General features: G+C 43.5%; 2 protein-coding genes across 8 annotated transcripts; one reads left to right on the forward strand and one right to left on the reverse strand.

Annotated features, from left to right (window-relative positions):
* Positions 1-1843: 1843 nt before the first annotated feature.
* Positions 1844-8923, reverse strand: LOC309690085 (charged multivesicular body protein 1B1-like). 5 transcript variants are annotated; one of them, XM_082506940.1, is made up of 8 exons: positions 8848-8923; positions 7498-7637; positions 7258-7404; positions 6179-6247; positions 5979-6086; positions 5788-5831; positions 5523-5595; positions 1844-2446 (listed from the first exon to the last, which is right to left on the reverse strand). In XM_082506940.1, exons 3-8 carry the CDS (start codon positions 7384-7386, stop codon positions 2120-2122), a joined length of 750 nt encoding a protein of 249 aa, XP_082363066.1. In that variant the 5' UTR covers positions 7387-7404; positions 7498-7637; positions 8848-8923; the 3' UTR covers positions 1844-2119. The 5 variants fall into 5 exon arrangements, with proteins under 5 accessions (XP_082363066.1, XP_082363065.1, XP_082363067.1 ...); XM_082506939.1 differs by having other exon boundaries at positions 7498-7604; positions 8848-8899; XM_082506941.1 differs by lacking the exon at positions 8848-8923 and adding an exon at positions 8466-8546 and having other exon boundaries at positions 7498-7604.
* Positions 8568-17021, forward strand: tent5d (terminal nucleotidyltransferase 5D). Of its 3 annotated transcripts, XM_082506915.1 has the most exons (4): positions 9188-9417; positions 9497-9968; positions 12252-12566; positions 12826-17021. In XM_082506915.1, the coding sequence occupies exons 2-4, from the start codon at positions 9954-9956 to the stop codon at positions 16114-16116; spliced, it is 3621 nt and encodes a 1206-aa protein (XP_082363041.1). In that variant the 5' UTR covers positions 9188-9417; positions 9497-9953; the 3' UTR covers positions 16117-17021. The 3 variants fall into 3 exon arrangements, with proteins under 3 accessions (XP_082363042.1, XP_082363041.1, XP_082363040.1); XM_082506916.1 differs by lacking the exons at positions 9188-9417; positions 9497-9968 and adding an exon at positions 8568-8696; XM_082506914.1 differs by lacking the exon at positions 9188-9417 and having other exon boundaries at positions 9422-9968.
* The last annotated feature ends 4411 nt before the right edge of the window (positions 17022-21432 follow it).

The raw sequence follows: 21432 nt of genomic DNA on the forward strand, positions 1-21432 counted from the left end.
ACCATCCACACTCAAAAAAGATGAGCGTAAGACACGTGATGGGCAAATGTGGTCTTCACTGAAAAAGTATGTGTTATATTTAAAACTGCAGATGTTACGTTTATTTACATTTCTCAGCATTTTGATTTAATCACAGTACACTCTAAAAGTACAACATCAGGATTTTATAATGGTTTAAATAATAAAAATTGATCAAACAATATTTTTTTGCATTCATGTTGCAAATCAGAGATTTCTTAAAAACAGCTTAACATTAAGTTTCCTGTAAGAAACTAGATTAATTTAATTTAATTTAAATTAAACGATAAATGATTGCTAATTATTTCATTAGGTATTAGTTCATTTTTGTTTCTTTGCGTTCGTCACCACTGTATGGTTTTTGAACAATAACAAAACTGCATTATTAAAACAATTTGTACTGAAACTTATCCTGGAACAATTAAATGATTATTAAAACATCTTTGTTTATATAAACCTGTGTTATCCAAGTACAACAAGTTTTTTTTATAATAAGTACCATATTTTTTAGCACTTTCAAGGGAACTATCAGGAAGTTATCAACTCTTTAGAGATCCATTAATTCGTTTTTTCCTTCTATTTAATTCTCCAGAAAATAATTTGGGACTTTTTGGTATTCATCTCTTCCTGCTGAATCCAGTTTATGACTCTTTAAACTCGCTGTTTCATATCCTGCACATGAATCATATGGAAGTCTAACCAATCCTCCCTGTTGCAATTAGTTTTTTTCGCTGAGCCAGCATTTGTGGCTTTGAGCAGCTTTTCATCCACCAACACAGACATGCAGACACACACCCTGTGCACAAGCAGAAGGGTCAGCCACAGGGACACAACCCACAGCCCACCAGATCCCTTCCTGTCAGCAAGTGGCACTCCTGTAGGAACCTGGACAGGGAGGTGTTGACTGGAGGGGAGAGCTGCTAGGTATCAACACCTGACACACACACATACAAACACAGGCTTCTCCCTGCGGTGTTGCTCACACAGGAGTTGTCTCCTGCACATCTGGTGAAAACATCCCTTGCACATATGTTGAGATGCACACAGTGGAGGGGGCAGGCGGTGAAAGACTCTCCCAGCTTTAATCATGTTGAAAGAAAAGAGACGGCCATTGAGGGTTAAAATTAGATTTGAAACACACACACAAAAGTATCAAATACATTTTGTGGTTCTTACCACAAAAGGAACACGGAATTTGAATTTTAGACCCCCAAAAAAACGGTGGAGAAAAAAAATGACTGACAGCTGTTGGATCACAGAGGTCAGTGGAAAATAAGAAGAACTGAGGACTTAAAGGAGCGGGTGCGTGCTCAAACGTACTGCAGACCTCAAACTCATCAAAGTGTCTGGAAGCAAGCGCAAACAAGAGACTCGTGTCAGTCTGCGAGCACTGATGATGATGATTGTGGATGTAGTTAAGTTTGTGCTGATGATGATTAGGAGGGACACAAAAGAGGTCAGAGGTGACCGAGTGTCACTCCGGAGAGCTCCCCTCGCTACAGGGTTGCGAACGTGTTCATATGAAGATATATGTGTGTGTGTGTTAGGACGGCACCTGTAATGGCTCCCAGCTGGGATGTGCCTCCCTCCCAGAGATACACTGTGTGTGTGTGTGTGTGTGTGTAATGAGGTACTGGCATGCGAGTGGCAGAAGGCTGCTTCCTCTACAGGTGACACCTTTGACCTCTCATCTGTTCCCTGTTGAAGAAGAGAAAGAGGGAGGGGCACGCAGAAAAATGGAGAGACCGAGAGGAATGTGTGCTGCATACTTCATCCAAAACACAAAATGACAAGGACAACAACAACAACAAAAAAATGACAAGGATGAGATTTTGCAATACTTTTAATGACTTTGCGTTTGTGAATAGCAGTGCGGTGTGAGCCTTTGGAGTGGTTACTGCTACATGAAGAAAATTCTATTAAATACTCAAGGAAACTATTTCACCTGGAGAATTTTGTATTACGACAGCAAAGCTGACACTGGAAGCAAAAAACAAAAGTGTCAACACCGTCAGCAGTAGCAGTAAAAGTACACACTTACAATATCCATTCAGTTAGGAAATAAATTAGTACATAAATAAATATATTACTTTGCTTTGCATTATATACACATGCAACATAACCAGCTTAGACTGAGGTAATAGCTGTACGCACTTGCAGGACTGAAAGCCTGCTTTCTTATAAAAACATCATTTTCTGCTTTCAGGCTTTTCTCAAAAGAAAAAAAAAAAGAATATAAAGGAGGGCATGAAGCCTGCAGGCACATTGCACTTTTTGTTTTTATTGGCCCTTCCGTGTTTTTGCTCCTTCTTGTTGTTTTCCTCGCCGTGTCACTATGACACCTGGTCTCGCAGCCTGGACAGCCTCTGGGAGAGCTCATCCTGATGACGGCACGAAAGACGAGAGAGAAATCAGCAGATGGAGACAGCTAGGTCAAAGGAAACATTTATTACAGGAGCTTTGGTTTTCAATCATTCATAGTCCAGTTCGATATATTGATTTTGTGTGTTCTTAGGGCTGAAGAAAAGAACAGAGTTATTAAAACTGTAAATCTTTTATGTTCCGGCTCCTTTAAATATTTATACTTGTAGGTAGATTTAGTTTGCAGCCAGCATCATGTACACATGTTCAAAACAACAGACAGCAGGTCATCCTAGTGAGGGCTGCAGGTACTAAGATATTGTTAGCTATCTTCCCAGTCGTGCATGCCCGGAAACCAGTCAGTGACCACCTGGCGATCCAAAATCCTTGCAACTTCCAGAAACCTGCTAAATGATTGAAATTCAAATTTTCATTCGCTATCTTTTGCTATCTGGGAATACACATTTTTTCCTAGCACTTGTTCCCAGGGGGGCGCTAACCAATCTCTTGGTTTTCAAGCAATTTTCATCCAAATGTAATACAGTGAAACAGAGGGTGAGCCATTAAGTAAAATCCAACCAGCTCACTGCTGTAACTGTGTGAGGGATACAGGGTTAAGCCTGACAGACAGCAATATTCTTTAACCTCCAAGGACCTGGCGTCCACATATGTGGACATCACATTTTAGGTTATTTAGACCAAAATACTTAATTACTCTACAAGGGCCTGATATCCACTTACGAGGACATTTTACTGCTACTGTTCTATCAAAATTTTAAACAAATATCTTCACATGTGGCTCTTATTTTTCTTAAAAACAGGAAAAGGTAAGAAAAAAAAATGTGGTAATTCTTTGTTTTTACATTCATCGGGCCCCAATATGCCCAAATATCAAAGAGAAATTAAAAATGCATGCAATGGAAGAGTTCGGGTCTTAGGAGGTTAAAGATGAGTAACAAAGTAATCACACTAACAAAAAGGACAAAACAAACCGAAGAAAACCTCAATAAAAGACAAGTTTCCTTAAACAGGAAAGAAAATGATGATCCTTTTTGTGGCTTCACACGTTCCACAGATCCCACTGACTGACCCTTAATGGCATGTGAAGAACGTGTATCACTCAAATAAATTAAAGGAACACTTTGAAAACACATCAGATCTCACTGGGAAAGTAAATCACATCGATATCTACACTGATTGGACAAGGTAATGCGTTAGGAGTGAAGGGATGTCACATCGTTTGATGAAAAAGAAAATGATCAACCTGCAGAATCAATGTTCGATGTCACAGGCAGCATAACATTCTCCACAGCTTCTCATGACCCTTTCACGTCTGTCACATGTGCTCACGGTGAACCTGCTCTCATCTGTGAAAAGCACAGAGCACCAGTGGTGGACCTGCCAATCCTGGTGTTCTATGGAAAATGCAAATCGGGCTCCACATGCTGGGCGGTGAGCACAGAGCTCACTAGAGGACATCGGGCCCTCAGCACACCCTCATGAAGTCTGTTTCTGATGGTTTAGTCAGGCTAAAGCGTAATTTAAGGTCCCGTAAACGTGTCCTCCAGCGTACACACTACCATTCAGACAACGAGTGTATCACGGTTTTCACCCAACACAGACTTGCTCCTCTGCAGTTTTCCAAAATTCCAACTGCATGTCACTGAAAGCGGAAGTCATATGCGTTCGCTAAATGCTGACTGGTTGACAAGTGGGCTGGAATAGAGAAAGGAGCAACAGTGGAGTTTACTGGGAACTGGAGAACCGCAAAAAAAACCTTTAGTGACTTCAAAAATACAGCATGAAAAGCACAGACAGCGGGTCAGTGGACACTTTTCATTGATCTTTACACTCAGTTTCACACTTACACTGTTCTCCACAGCACAAGCAAGAGTAGCCCACACACTGGTCTGCAGGTAGATGGGCTATCCCCGGCTGCGCTGCCCTCACTGAACCATAAATTCGGCTTAACAATAACAGAGTGACCTGCATACTTATGGGTTTGAAGTAGGTACATTCACTTGCCCCGTGGGATCGGCACAGCGGATGGATCAGCATGCTTGATTTGGCACAGATTTTTTTTTTGTCCACCAGAGGGTCGTGCTGATGACTCGCTTCAATAAAACCCTGTCAGATATCACACATAAACGACTCACGGACTGGTAGCGGTCCGAGGCCCGGGGATTGGGGACCGCTGCTCTAAAGGATGGATGTTTAACAGCTGGTATATAGGGCTGGGCCATATCATACTGTTCACGGTAATACCGGTATAATGTTGGGCAACGATAAGAAATGAAATATCGCGATAGAATACGGGTAAAACGCGCATGCGCAGTGCCTTTGTTTTCATACACACAATGCAGAAAAAGCATGACGGCGACGGAGAATGAGAAGGGCGAAAGCGGATCGTTGAATGAAACGAATGAACCAGAATTGGTTTGTAAAAATGCTGCAACTTCAGTGGTGTGGAACTGGTTTAGCTTTCATCCATCAGATACACAACAAAGCACTATTTTTGGTAGAGCATGCTACCTGAAAATCTACAGTGCCCCTTATAATCCTGTGTGTCTTATGTATGAATTGTGGTTGTGTTTACTGACCTCTAAATGATTTTATTTGGTACACGTCGCTCAAAAATCTGTCAAACACACAATACGGTAATATTATGTTGAAGCACAGTACGTATCACTCTGCGAAGCTCCTGCCTACGAACCCGCACCACTTGATGGATTTTCGGAGCATTACGGCTATCGTAGGCAGGAGCCTCGCAGAGTGATACGTACTGTGCTTCAACATAATATTATCGTATTGTGTGTGTATAACCTCTTTTTTTAAGTTTTGTGGATATTATACATGGTTATGCTGAGGATATGTCGGCCAATTTCCACTGGAAATGCCTTTTGGTTAAACTGTCAGCAAGGAATTTGCATTTGCACAGTTAAATTTTTTATATAACTTTAATGCACATAAAAAACAGCTGCTTGTTTAAGTGAAAATACATTGCACTAATAAAGTTGTGGAGTTGTAAAGTATTTTGTCTAGTGTCAATTATATCGTCAGTTATATCGTTATCTCAAATTTTCAAATGTATATTGTGATAAATATTTTTGCTCATATCGCCCTGCTCTACTGGGATATCTTACCTGCTCTGCTGATGCCACAGATGAAGCCAGTGAAGAGGTCTGGCCTGCAGGAAGCTCCAGATTAAGATCCAAACTGAAAAATAAAAATCTAATTAATTAATATTAATGAGCCTTTTGTGTTTCAAAGCAGCCTTGTAAACAGTGAAAGAGGTGCATCCTCGATCTTAATGAAAGTCATTTGAATAAAGCTTTTAGTACAGTTCATTTTATACACTGCAGTTGCCAATTTCTTTCCTAATGCTTTTAGACAGCGTAGAGATCTTACCCGGCTTCATCAGCCATCTCGTGCAACAGCATATCCACTTCATTCTAGGGACCCAACAAGCAAATAGTAATTTAAAAAAAAAAGGCCTTTAGAAATGAAACAACTGAATAAGTATGCAGTGATCCTGCATGCATAAGCAGCAACAAGGGCTCAGGAATGTTTCCTTCTTGGGAGATAACAGGAAGTGTTACCTGAGGCGTCGTTAGAGTGGTGGTGCTGCTCATGGTATCCTCCATCTGAGCTGTCTGCACGTCAAGAGTTTCAAACTGCTTTTCAAACTTGTCCATCAGTGCAGAGATCTGTGCAGAAACACAGTGAGCCCAAAAAACGAATTAACGAATAGAAATTTCCTGAATAGTTTTTGTGCCATATGCTGCAAACAGCCTCTAACCTTCTCCAGGTTCATGCTTTTCAGTGTAGCATCCATAGACTTCACCACTCCAGACATGGATTTTGACACCTGGGAAAACAAAACATGAAATAAACCACTGAAGCTTGGGTGCTGTTTTCCAACGTGTCCACTAGGTGTCACTTTAACCCTTTTAACTAGACACTCTATCATGACTCTCTCACACTAGAAGCACCTCTAATAGTTCTAGGATGATGCTGATTAAAGATTAATCTAGTCAAAAACAAACCTACCATTAGGTAAACAAGCTGCGGTAAATGGGTTTATAATAAATGCGATGGCATTAGCTTTAATGAGAGGCAGCGGTATTATAGCAACACACAAGGGTGCTCAGAGGTGTTGCTCGGCTGTAACATCTCACGCACTCCTTCCATTTCTGCAGACATTATTACGCTTTACTCTGTGAAAAGGTGCCTTTCCTGTAGTGATGCTGAATTAAAGCAATTTAAAAGAGGCCGTCACTCTCACAAGAGCGAGGAGCTAATAGCACAAGGTCTAAAGCGCCTCTAATGACATTATGTTATTGGTGTCTTTTTGTTTGCATGTCTGCGAGCCCTTTTGCCTGACTCTGAAGTGGCTGCGCTTTTCACCTCTTCTGAAATAAGATGTCATTTTCAGAACATGCACAGTGAAAAAAATACATGCATAACATTTGATGTGGTGAACGAGCACACTCCTTGTAAATGTAGGACAAGAGGTTTTGATGTCATAGCACATGCAAGGCTACGATGAAATCTGGTTTACATATATAACCTTTTAAAAATGAAAAAAAAAAAAACCCCACTATATTTACACATCTGAATGTGTGACAAATATCTGGAATAGTTGCAGTACACAACTATAATTACTTATATCATTCTTTAGAATCACTGCAATCCAAGAGAAGCAAAACTGATTTTGACTTTGAATGGAACGTAAAAAGCAAAGTACAACCAACTCAAGCCAGGGAACATTCTCTGTCTTAATGTATGCCATTAAAAGAGTTTTTCGGTGGTCATCGTTTACATTACAGTGGAAAAGCAAGAGAAGTGGCCTGCAAACCCATGACCCACAGTCCTGACCTGGTTCATAGTGACAGCTGTCTGGACCCTAGAGGCTACAGCGTCCACCCGGGCACTCATCCTCAAGAAGTTGATGGACTGGTGCTTCTGCCGGATGGCGTTCTCTGCATGGATCCTGGCTGCCTCCATATTACCCTTCTGGATAGCCTGAGAAACACAGCATACACACACAGTGTAACACGCGGTGCAGTTATACTGTGGGCCAGCTTTTCAAGACTCTAATAAGTGTAATAAACCAACCTGCTTCACTTTAGTTTTTTCTGACTTTTCCTCTTTATCACATTTCCTGGAGTTACGCTGTAGCTCCTTGGCAGCAAACTTCAGGTTGAACAAGTGTTCTTGAGCAGCTGGTCAAGGGGTTGTTTCATGTTAGCAGAGCACTGGTAATAAATCCAAATTACAATTTAATGCTATGAGGACGAGTCTGAATACATCTAGCTTATTTAACCCAAGTCAGTGGTTCTCATGATGCTAGCGAAAATTTAGCCAAATATAAAAAGAAAAACGTGAAAACAAGGTCAGGTTTTTGCTCATAACGACACAACAGAGCAGAACTTCCATGTATGAAAGAGTTAGCTTAAGCCCAGCTTATGACTAGCTACGGTTTTGCTAGGCAAATGTACGTAAGAGTACAAATGAAAGGATACTTTCCATATTCGACATGATAAAAGTCTTTTTCTGAGACAACTACTGAGTTTCGTAATGTACAAAGTAGCATCCAGACACTCGCTTTTTTTCAACCGGAGATGCTTGTTTTGATTTTTTGAGGGTTGTACCATACGGCAGTGTAGCGAGGCAAGATGCATCGGTTGCAGATACTTCCGCTTTTGTTTTAATTCGGTTAAAAAAGAGTGGTAGATTTTTTTATTTGTCTTTCTGTCCCCCAAAATGCTCTTATAATCGTGAAATATTAATCCGTTGGTTAGGCAGTTACAAAAATAAATTCCATCGCTCGCAAAAAATGCTACTAAGTGTGAAAGATTAGGAATTCTCTTATCACGCATGCGCCAAAGAGCGTCTATTAGACACGACGACTATTCCCGAATGTTCCTTCTTGTTTTTGGTGGTATTTATGACCTTTTTTCTCAACATTTGCATCTATATTTTATTAATAGCCCACTATTCGGCCCATATTTACACGTACAAAATAAGCTTTGTCACTAATTAATAAATTATCTGCATTAACAATGTCGATCTATGACTAAAACCTTTATATCGGGGCAGAAGAGAGATGTGTGAACCATCTTAGTTAATCTTTATCTTTGAATACAATCGCTGATACTTCTGGCCACCTTTCACCGTCGTCACACTTGATCACGATTCTGCGTGACGTGCTCGCGCCTTCTACGTCACGACCGTTGGAAAAGTGGACTGGGTGCGCGTGTCCAAAGCAAAGCAGACAAGTTCCATCCAGGCTAAAAATAGTTTACCCGGTATCGGTAGGTTGGGGTACACGTCTAGTGACGTCATTTGTGTGTGTGTGTGTGTGTGTGTGTGTGTGTGTGTGTGTGTGTGTGTGTGTGTGTGTGTGTGTGTGTGAGAGAGAGAGAGAGAGAGAGAGAGAGCGAGAGAGAGAAGGAGTAAATTTACCTTTTCCACAGAGCCAGCCGTGTTTGACTTAACGCTTTCACGCATATCCTTCCACTTTATTGCGGATGCATTAACACGTAACTAGGTAACATCTGGAACTGCTTGTTTATAGAGTTCCGCGGAAAGAATGGCTGTGTGAGCTAACACGGCAAGGGAACACGCGCGGGGATTTGTGCAAGTAGGTTTTTAAGGGATGGAGCACGAATTTGCAGTATGAAGGGGGGAGAAGGATTATTGGCTGTAATTGTCCAGATAGAGAAAGTGTTCCAGTGTGTGCGTGCATCGGCCAGCCAAAGAAGGCTCGGGTTTGGGGAGGGGGGGGTTAAGGCTGGGTTAGGGGGAGGGAGCTGCATGGATGACTCATACTGTATCTGCTGACACTTTGTGTGGACACAGCATTAGATATAATGATGTTTTCGTGATGAGAAGCGGTTGAGAAAATGTCCCCCCAAAACCATATGTCCCGACATTTATGGCCTCAACCTCAGCCACGGTGTAATACTGAGGTGATGTGGTAGCAGTTGAGTTCAGCGCTGACACGTCAAACACACAGAAAGGCCACATAATAAAGTGAGGATTTGTTGGTACACGCACAGGTTGCACGGCTGTGATTAGTTCGTCCTGTAAACTTTTATTCTTCTTAATGCAGGCCTGGCACGAACACTCGAATTATCCCTGACACTTGTTAACGCCCTCTTTACCACCACAACTCCACCATTGTTGTGAGAAGACTGCTGCACGCGCACTCATCCGCGCGCGTGTGCACGCGCACTCCCCAGTCATAACTGAATGACGGCAGGTCGCTATGGAAACTGCGTTACGCTCCAGGCTGCCGAAGGAGAAACAAGAGCGCGAGGACTCGTTTCATTCTTCATTTCAGCACCACGCGCCTCCCGGACAGCGCCCGAATGAACTCGCGCGCAGATTCTGGCAACGCATGCCTTATAAGGGACCCAGCCGCGTCAGCATCGAGTCTAAACGGAGCGGGCAGGGACTTCAAAAGAAAAAACAAAGCCAGTAGAAAACACGAACTCTCCGGACCTGTAGCTCGGTGGATACCCGCTGTTTCATCCCGCTGACAAGTCAGGAGCCGCTCGCTCCCTCAGATGCCTCAGCAACAGGTAAGAACACTCAGCTCTGTGAAGTTTTTTTTTTTCTTTTAATCCCGTTTTTAAGTTTTTAATTCTCACGAGTGCTGCCCTTTACCCTGGCAGGCACTTCATTGCGCTTAATTGCCTCCACTTGCCACAGGACTGTGAAACTGTACAAGTGGTGAACTATAACACCCAACAGGTGTTAACTTTTATGGGAAAAATTAATAGCTGTATTTTTATTTCTTATTTATTTCTTTATTTTAGCAATGTACTGGTGAACTCAAGCACTGCATTTAAAAATACAGGCTTTCTTCTCAGTAAATATTGTGTTATAAGCTCAGTAAGTAGCCTACTGAGTTGTCTTCCACTTCAGTATTCATATGTTTATAATATTTCAAGGGGATAAAAGTAAAAATCAAGGACTTGCATGCAAATAACATATATGCATGTATGTATGTGTGTGTGTGTGTGTGTCTGTCTGTCTGTCTGTCTATATATAGGTATATATAAAGGACATATATTTAGAGTATTCTAACCACAGGACTAACTCTCCCTCCTGTGTGCTACTTGACAGATTTTATACACAAGACATTCACCTGAGTTTACAGAGCCTTATTGTTTGTTTGTACATGTAGCCCAGTGTGTATGAGCTTCTCAGATTTGTTGGGTTTTCAGTGGCTATAGATTATGTGTGAGCTGAGCCGATACGCCTGGATGAGTCACTCAGGCTGCAAGTTTGCAGGAGAGTGAGAAAGGGGGAGGGGGGTTGTGGGGGAAATACAAGGGGCCAGTTGGAAAAACGCTCCTGCAGTGCCTCGTCAACATATTGTGTCGCTGTGCGTGTGATAAGTGTAAACATCTGGAGGTGTTTGTATCAGCTCTGGATGTATGATCATTTTGCGATGTGAAGTTTGCCTGGTTAAAGTGGGACACGTGAGCCGATGTCTCATCCACAAAAGCTATTTAGGAGCTCTGTGCTCTAAGACTCAACTTCTTTTCATCCTGGTAAGCAGTTCTTCAAAAAACAGCAACTTCTGTACTTCTGTAGCTTTATGTACGATCTGCACTTATGCTGATTTAGTGTTTGTTGAAATGCATGCAAAGCTTTCTAAGACGCCCCCATTATAGATTTTGTTTGTGGTTGTTACAGACTATAACCCTCTGGTGTCTGACTAAATGATACCAGAAAGCATCCGATTACTGCTCATTATTATCCCACTGTTTAGCCTGCTAGTATTGACAAATCATAGCAATCAGCTGCATTCAGCTGTAGCACTGAGTGACAACTATTGATTAAAGCAAACAATAGATCATAATGGGCTGCTATGAACCACAGTTGCAAACACGAACACGAGCACTCACTCGCCGAAACACTTTGACAGGCGCTCACAATCGCACACTCAGTCACTTAACAGAGACTCTTCAGACTGACTTGGTTAGGCAAATAAAGATATTGTGCAGCTTATTGAAAATATTTTGACTCTTTAGAGATTTATTAATGGAGTCTGGATGCAGAGGCTGAGTGTGTAAGTGCCAGGAGGACTCCACATGTTAAATGCCAAACAGCATAATTAGCTCTTATTTAATTTCTCTTTGTTTCAATTTGGGTTGGAATTTTTTTTTATACATTTAACATGCAGTCCCACAAATGGATGGAGTTATTGATTGTAATATGCACGCATCATGTGCTGCACACACGGCCACAAAAACAGATGTGTGTCTTTAATTAGTGACGTTGGTGTGATTAATGCAGTCTGCTGGTGATGACTCATTCAACTTAACCCTTTCTTGTCCGGTGAAAATAATAAACAAAGGTTGCATTTTATTATCTTTTATTATTATCTTATACAAAGGCTAAGTAAATGTTATATTTTGAGTTAAAGGAATTACATTAAATCCTGAGCCAGCAATTAATAGATGGAGTGTAAATAAAGTGACTAATTAACACGTTGTAAGTCATGAGCAGTAAATACTGTAAAGCATTTCAGACTCTTTTTGTAACTCGACCACTTCCCCATAATTTGCTGTGACCTGGGTGAACAGTTGAAGAGTATTTATGCAAAGCACATCTGCGTGGTTTGCTCCATGTGTCAGCTTGTCAACACAGCAGTTACATTAGCATTGTGGAAAAGCTGTCAGCCAAGCTGTGACTTGCAGACAGCAGACTGGCAGAGAGTGTGCATATGAGTGATACTGTGTGTGTGTGTGTGTGTGTGTGTGTGTGTGTGTGTGTGTGTGAGAGAGAGAGAAACACACAGCATATTTCATTGAGGAGCTGTAATAAACTCTCATTGTCATCCCTCCCTTCAGGGCAGCAGCATGTCTGAAAAGAAATCCAGTCAGCGATTTCACAGCCTGAACGCTGAGCAGGTGGAGGTTCTCCATCAGGTTCTTTCAGAGGTGGTTCCAATCCACGGCCGTGGGAATTTTCCCACGCTGGAGCTGCGTCCTCGTGACATCATCATTGCCGTGCGGGCCAGGCTGCAGAAGCAGGGAATCACAGTTAGAGATGTTCGTCTGAACGGCTCCACGGCCAGCCACGTCCTTGTCCGAGACAACGGAACAAGCTACAAGGACTTGGACATCATCTTTGGAGTGGAGTTGCCCACTCAAGAGGAGTTCCAGGTGAGATTACTGTAGCGTTTAGACACCAGTTACCTGCGCTGACAGCATTGAATAAGCCATGTAGGGGTTGCAAATGATTTTTACTGGGGTTCTGTTAAACATGATATTGTAATCCTAACCATAATTAATTTGTAGCTGAATCGATCATGCTTGTTTTAATTAGATTATACCAAAACCTAAACCACAGCAATGATTTTTATTTCAGTAGATCGTTGTGATTAGTTGTAGCTGTCATGCTGTTAACTTTTTGCCCTCCCAGGTGATCAAAGAGTCAGTGCTGGGCTGCTTGCTGGACTTTCTGCCTGCTGCAGTCAACAGGGAACGGATCAGCAACGCCACAATGAAAGAGGCCTATGTCCAGAAAATGGTAAAAGTCTTCAACGAACATGACCGCTGGAGCCTCATCTCCCTCTCAAACAACAGTGGCAAAAACCTGGAGCTCAAATTTGTGAGTGCGCTCAGGCGCCAATTTGAGTTCAGCGTAGACTCCTTCCAGATCATTCTGGATCGTCTTCTAGAGTCTTACATGCAGAAGGACTCGCAGCGCAAAATGAATAAGGTTGAAGTTAAGGACCAGCCCGCAGAGAATCAGAATAAATACTCTCCTTCCCTGCTGAATCAAACAGCTGCGCCAGAAACAGAAAAGCCCACAGACAGAGACATTTTCGGTGAAGAAGGTGCTGAAAACAGCCAGATAAAACAGAGAGATGAGGTGCAGGAAAACAATTCTCAGACCGAATTCTCGCAACAAACTGTACATTCAAACCAGACAAAACACACAGCACTGGAGAAAGACAGCAAAGAGAAAATACCTGAAGGGTTGAAGGAAGTGTCAGAGCACGGAGAAAACTTAAACCAGACAGGCCAGACATCTTTGTCAGAAAAGAAACAAGCCCCTGAGGAAGCTGAACCACCAGCTCAGATTGAACATGAGCCAGAGCTCTTGGAAAAGACTGAAGGCTCAACAAAGGTAGAACAGTTAAAGCAAGCGAAGCCCTGTGACGACTTACCACCAGCACATTCAAACCACGGAGAACTCTCTGTCCAGAAAGAACTTGCTAACCACACAAAACCCCCTGATGAACAGAAAGAACTAGCAGAGCAGATGGGACAGTCTGAGATGCCAAAAACCTCAAACGAAACCCAGGGAGAGTGTCTGAACCTTAGAGAAAGCCCTCGCAGTACAGAGCAATCTGATAAAACAAACGTATCTAAGTCTTTCGGAGAGTATGAAAGCAGCAGTGAGGAAGATAAAACACAACATGTGCCAGCTCTACACACTAGTACATCCTCACACAAGTTAGCAGATGAACAAAATGCAGAAACAGAGGAAGAAATAGAAGAAGAGAGGAAAACTGACACAGAAATATGTGAAATCACAGAGAACACACAGGGTATTGATTGTTCCTGCTCCTCCTCTTCCGCTCTCACACTTTGCAGCACACAGCTTCCTGACGCACAGGATTTGCTGGAGATTGACAACACACAACAAACAGAAAACTCAGAAAAAACACCTAACACACTTGATGCCGCTAACCCTCCAGATACTCAGGATATTTTACTTCCACCACCTAGCCTTTCTTCTGACAAAAAGACCTCCTCTGCTCCCCCTTGTAAGGCCTCAGAGAGACTATCTCACATGGTGGTGCTCAAACACTCATCCCCCAAACCCCCTCGGAGGATGTGCAGAAAGGTCACCCCCAGTCCTAACCCCAGCTCACTCCCCGAAAACGAGTTACTCGTTTCTGTGCCCTGCCTGGAGTCAAACCCTCACGCGAGCCCCGAGATAGCCTTTAACACAGAGCCAACTGCTTCCAGTTCAAACTCTACAGCTACCCCAACAAGCACCATTCCTTTTAAGACTAATTCTGAACCTAGTCCTTCCAGTAACCTAGCTTCAGATCTTAACTTTAGCCCAGCTCCGGATCCAGCCCTTGATATAATCTCCACCTCTACTCTGAATTCCATGTCTGCTTTACCTCAAGACCCACCGGTTTCTCAGTTAGCCACAGAAGACCCAGGTGAAACGGCTACTCAGAGCCCTACTGAAACACCAACTACACATGTGGATTTCAGTGAGCCCAGTCAGTCCTCCCCTACAGAAACTGCCAAACAAGTAGAGCCCCTTGACTCAGCAGACATGTTAGTTTCACAGTCAGATCCTTCTAGTTCCAGAACAGAACAAGAGACCAAAAAGATGGCTGTGAATCAACCAAGTGACAGCCCGCAAGGGTCCGCCTTCAGTCCAGCTTCTCCTGTCCACTGTGTTACACCTCCTGTGTCCTGTCTCACCCCTCCAGTAGTTAGTCTGTCCCCTCCTTGCCTAACTCCCCCGCCCCCCATCCTCAGCCCTCCCCCATGCCTGACCCCTCCATCTCACTGCCTCTCGTCTCCGATGCTAAGCACTGTCAGCCCTGCTACTAGCTTTAGCTCTCCAACCCTAAGCTTCAGCCCTACCTCATCCTGCCTCAGCTCGCCTCCTTACCTCACCCCTCCAATGCTCAGCTTGAGCCCTACACCGCTCTGTCTCACACCCCCTTCCCCCTGCCTGAGCCCTCCCCTCCTCTGCCTCACTCCACCGGTGGAGTCGGAGGACCTTGTACCTCAGGTATCTTCAGACATGGAGCCTTTGATACTAAACACGGACAGTGATGAACAGATTAAAGAGTCTTCCCCTCAGCCGGGAGTTCCTCTCTTACAGTTGGAGGTTAAAAAAGAACATGAATATATCTCATCTTTGCCTCAGGTTACTGAGCCTGTCTCTTTTCCAATCACTATCCCAAGTTCCACCTCACATGTTCTGCCTCACTCTCAGTCTGAATGCCCCGGGGAATCTGCCTCTCCAGAAGCCACTGAGGCAGCCAACTCTGTGCCTGAGAACAAAGAGGCCCCTGAGGTAACCACAGACACTTCTGAACAGTGTGACTCTCCTCAGGCATCTGACTCAGTCCCTGCTGTCGAGGTCCTGGCAGAGAGCATGTATGGTGACTTTGAGGCAGCCATGGACCACCTGCGCTACCGCCTGATTGCTACCAGGAACCCCGAAGAGATTCGAGGTGGTGGCTTGTTGAAATACAGCAACCTGTTGGTGCGAGACTACCGACCAGCCAGCGAGACTCAGATAAAGACACTGGAGCGCTACATGTGCTCACGCTTTTTTATTGATTTCCCTGACGTGCAGGAACAACAGCGAAAGATCCTATCCTACTTGAAGAACCATTTTATCGGCGAGGAGAGAAGCAAGTACCAGTACTTGATGACGTTGCGTCGTGTGGTAGATGACAGCACAGTGTGTCTGATGGGACACGAAAGGCGTCAAACACTGAATATGATCACAGTGCTGGCACTGAAGGTTCTGGGAGAGCAGAACATAATACCCAACACAGACCATGTGACGTGCTTCTACCAGCCTGCCCCGTACCTTGCTGAGCACACTGCCCCCTATCTAGCAGAACCCAGCTACTGCAGCTACTACATACCCCAAGGGGGATCAGCTCTGCTGTACCAACCTTACCCTTTACACCTGCACCCGCAAACTGGACTTGTGTAAAACATGCATGGATACACATGTCATTACACAAAATACACAATTGAGCTAGGGGATGGTGCATGCTCCAAAGAAAAAGCTTGAGAATGGAAATATAATCCAGGGATAAACTGTTTGGTCTATAATAGACCTATGGGGGTGGGATTGAGTGGGTTTTTACACTAAACTCCCCAAGTACTCTGTAAGGTTCTAACATGATTATATGTAATTATTTGGGCTTTGTGGAAAATACTAATTCTTCCGATATTGTTAAAAATTCCAGAAAATGCTGTATGCACTACATGAGTCATAGGCCTTTGGTCTCCCTGGGAAACCAAATGTGCTGTGGACATTCTCTCTCTCTCTCTCTCTCACACACACACACACACACACACACACACACACACACACACACACACACACACACACACACACTTCCAGGGTCTTAAATTCTTGTAAACTCTTTCCATGTTCTTACTGTGTTGTTCTTAATGGGTTTGTTCAGAATGTGGACCTTGCCTGTGGTTGATATTGTGCATGGATAAATTAGGACTGTTCACTGCCAAATACTGTGTGACTACTATGCTTCTTAAACAGTTTAATGTAACTTTGTTATTCCTTTTACCGAAAGAGGTGTATTCCAAAAAAAGGAGAGAGGGATAAGTCTACTAGTGTGTACAGTATTTTTATCAAATCACTCTCATACATATAGACACACATACATGCATACATACATAAAGAGATACAAGGTAACGCATATTACTGTATACACACAAAGTTAGACAATGCATGAGTAGCTTAAAAGGTCACATCCTACAATCAAAACAAGGCTTTTAATTTATTAAAAATTGATCTATTTTTGCAAGACTTTCCAAGATTATACTCAGTGGTAAAAAGACTGATTAGTTCTTACAAAAAAGTCTAACAACATTGCCAGTATATCGTGTGAAAATACACTGCGTTGTTTTCAGGTAAACTGTGTTAAGATGTGCTGCTTGATTCCTTTCTGTTGTGGAGTCTTTTCTGTAATCATGTGAAGTATTGTATCATCTAGTGTTAATTTAATTAATACTGCGGTTTACTCTATGGAGGCGGTCAGGTTAAAACCATCTTTGGGTCATCTCTAAACCTGGCAGATGCAGCTCTGTCTAAACCGATTTGCTTTAAAACTCATGCGACTCCTCTCAGCGTACATCGGCTTCGGCCGATTCGCAGCAGAACCCACGTGAATCGAGTTCGGATCCACCTCAAACCTGTTTGAATCTCAGTTTGAAACCGTGCAACAGCAACTATGACCAAAGATGGTTCGGTAGGGAAATCAAGTGCCTAAATGTGAGACATCATTGGCATGTCTTTATCTCACTGCACTGGGGATGTTAATGGGGTGGGCCTGGGGCTGGGTTGGGTGTTTGTTCAGCTGTTGACCCCTGTTATTGCTGCCCATTTTGATGTCTTCTTTAATGTAGTCCTGTTGTAGTTTCTGTATGTACATTTTGATAAAATAAAGGGGAGACTCGACAAACCTTCACATGTGAGTGAAACTGATTCTTTTTTCCCCTTTTTTCAAATCGGTTAATGCTTCGACTGCAAAGAGAAAAAGAATTCCACTATCGTATTTTCCTGCCTTTTTGCACGCACGTTCATAACCTCATGGCACTCCCGAAATGACATGCTGTGCAGCTTACGTATCCTTCCCCGTGATTAAGCTCTGTAATGATCCACTTAAGCATGACCGACAAATAACGATGGTGCCCAGGAGAGCGACCCAGAGCTGTAAAATTCTGTCTGTGCGAGGCCTCTTATCACAAATCACCTGTCCTTCTGATGTGTTTGGACACAGATGACGCACGAGCTACGCAACACAGCAGGCTCAACAATGTGTAAATGTGAGGAGAGTACGGTTCATGAGGTGTGAGAGTGATCGGGGAGAAAGGAGAGGAGGGGGACGGTGTGTGTGTATGTTTGTATGGGTTGGAATTTATGATACTATGGGGTCCTAAATCTGTTTACATAGTCATATTTATGGGGACTTGTCATCTTTATGAGGACATAAAGCAATTTAAATCACTACAGAATAAGATGGGGACATATTTTAAGGTAAGGCGATAAGGTTAAGGTATGTCTCTAAGAAATGACTGTAAGTCAAGAGTCCTCTGAAGCCATGGTAACACAGCCTTGTGTGTGTTCTTCTGATGGAAATATTTGTGCAGAGGCGGCATCAGGTGGTCCCTTTCCCCAGCTAGTAATTGAAGAGACTTACAGTATAATGAAACAATAGGACTCCCTCCTTACTCCCTCATTCCATCCTTTCCTCCCACTTCACACCACTGATAGGTCATTGGCACAGGGGGAGACGAGGTGTATCTTGCGAGGAGGCTGTATTGCCATGGTCACGCAGCATCTATTCCCACACAGTAGGGCTTGCACACGCACGCGGCTTTCTGAGAGGAAACGGGAGCATGTGATCTAATAGTGTCTGTATCAGTGTTTCACAGACCTCTGAGCTACTCATGTCCACTCAGGGTTTCCATAGAGACACAGACAGGGAGCACTGTGGGTGCAGAGAGCATGACGGAAGACAGGGAAGACCCACACACCAAATGAGGGGGAGAAAGAGATGGGAAAAAAACAGGAAGAATGAAAAGAAGGTGGGTGAGGTGAAAAGCTAGTGGACGGCGATGATGTATGGATATAGAAACGGAGCTGAGGAGGAGACGGAAAGCAGGGGATGAGGAGTGAGTGAGGTGGGAGGGGGGTGGGTTTATAGATGAAGCCAGGCAAGAGAGGAGCAGGAGCATGGGAGTTTGATGGGGAGAGCGTGGGAGGTTGTCAGGCCTTCAGTCACAAGGGAGTCACCGTGAGGTGGCTGCAGTGACGGCAGCAGTGATGTCAGAGCAGGAACACACACACACATGTCCACACACATCTGCATGCACATCAATTTTCCTAATGGTCTGCCCACCCGTCCACCCTCAATAAACATTTTCAAACTCAGTGAGACAAAAAGAGAACATCACCCACACATCTGCCTTTGTCTCTTTCTGTCCCTCACACACTCAGGCCAATACATTTGGTTAGATGATGTTCTCAGCACCATTTTATGAACACAATATGGGTTCTAGTTTGATATGCTCACATTGCCTAATCTTTTTATACCTCAGAGTTAAATCTGGAATCGCTTGTGGGCACATTTAGCCTCTGCAGGGGAAAAAATGTAAAAAAAGAAAAGAAAAGAAAAGCATCAAGTTGGGGTTAGCGGAGGCTTAAGGGATGAAACATGTAGCTCTGCCTGAAGTGTGTATTAAGATAATTAAGGCTGCCGACAAATGTATTCCCCCTGCTCCCACTCCCCCGATCATATTCCCATGAATTAATTTTTCTGCTCCTTTCTCTCGATTACCCTTTAAAGTCTCCTGCGAGCGACTGTAAGAGTCCAAAACCAGTTGGGACGGCTTTATTTGCCTTTGCAGACAGAATTTGTCTTTTAGTGATTGAGCAGTGCAGAGCAATAAAATGGACACACAGTATTCACCATTCATATATTCTCTCTTTCATTCACTACAACCTCCCTCTTCATCATCCCCACTACCCCACATCCCACACCCATGTCCTCGCCCTCCCATCCACTGTGTTCCTACCCACCCACCTGCTTCCATGGCTGCAGTGACTCAGTCCTCTTCCAGCTGAGGATACATGAGAACATTATGGGGGGGAAGGGGGGGGTTGGGGAGATAAATACTCAAAGAAGTAAAGCAGCCAGAAAGACAAGTGTCTGCTGCATCATTAATGCTACCCACCACACCCACACACCCAAATCCCCCCCCCCCCCCCCCCCACACACACACAGACACGCGCCGCCCCCGCTCTGAAACGGATGCGCTCTTACTTTATCCGGTAATTCATCCTTAAAAGCAAAAATTGGGCAGGCAGCGTGGAGTGTTTCAAAAATAGTTTTTTCATTTCTCTAGATAGAAGTCTGTGTCGTCACGACTCTGTGACATGGATGGATGATTTCTTAAAGGCGAACTTGCCAAATGCACGCCTTACATGGGCCCTGAATCAGAAAACCTTGAGGAATCAAAGCTGTCGATCATATCACTTTCTTTCTCTCCGAGCGGCGCCAACCCATCTGTGATGTTTTTCACGCTCAGCTCGCACCACGATGGCTTTAACTTCCTCTTAAAGTAGTGGAAAATTGTGCACCGATGTGGAATATAGTGGCAGACAATTATGTTTACTGAGCGGCTGTCTGTGCCTCCCGCCTGCCTACTTCACTCTTAGTTATCAGATTTATTCAGGAACCCGCGGGTCAACGAGACCTTACTTCTTTTTTTAATTATGCAAACTAAATTCAGCATAATGGATCTTAATGGTGGCTGTGTGGCAAAGACACTGGCTTACATAAGAGGTGATCAATCAGGCGGACGGAAAGGGAGGTTTACGACAGTGGGAGGGGCCCATTTTACTGAGAAAAACATGCAGGTGGCTGCTGTGAGTTTACTAAGTGTTTTGCTTCATACAGAAGCACAAGTGCTGCTATGTAGCTGATGATGTATTGTGACATTCACTGACGAATTTCAGTTTCTGTGCTCAAATCCTTCAAAAAATGTCAGCTTTTAGAAAGTAGTTCTTTTCATGTTCAAGACAAGATGCGGTGGATTCCTTTTAGACTCTTCACACCCTCTCATTTAAATGAACAGTGGGGTACAGTTACCCAGCATTCAACAAGATAACCCATCTATGTGCGTCAATAGCATGCCTTAATTGTAGTCATCTTCTTTTCATTCTTCCAACAACCCCCTAATGCTGTCTTGTGTGATATTGTGTACATTCTTGGTTATACATGAAGAATTTATATTTTCTTGTTTCGATTCCCTCAGTCAGCGATAAGATGGCACGAGAAGTCTACGGAGGCCGGGACTGAATTCAGCGGAACCTTCATCCATTAAAAGGAAGATAATTCCACATTACATACGCACAGCAACTTTCCATTAGGTCTGCACAAAAACAAGAGTGGCTGTAAGCGTGCGCTGGAGTCGGCTTATATGCCAGTTTTTTGTTTCTTATTGAAATTTTAAAATTAGAATTTTTTTATGTTTTATACTTTGGTAAAGATCTGAGTGTCTTTAAATGCCATCTGTGGCGCCAAACAAGATTTTCTCTCTGTGTAAACAACAGAGCAGAGATCCTGCGCTCCGCGAGCCGCTCAGAGATTAAACTCAGTTCTGCATATCTGAATGTGCCTGTGTGTGTGTGTGTGTGTGTGTGTGTGTGTGTGTGTGTGTGGAGATGGTGTTTGTGTGTGCTGATGTTTATGCCTGTGATCCGTAGGACTGCTGC

The sequence above is a fragment of the Aulonocara stuartgranti genome (genome assembly GCF_965226115.1).
Source record: "Aulonocara stuartgranti genome assembly, chromosome: 2".
Lineage (NCBI taxonomy): Eukaryota > Metazoa > Chordata > Actinopteri > Cichliformes > Cichlidae > Aulonocara > Aulonocara stuartgranti.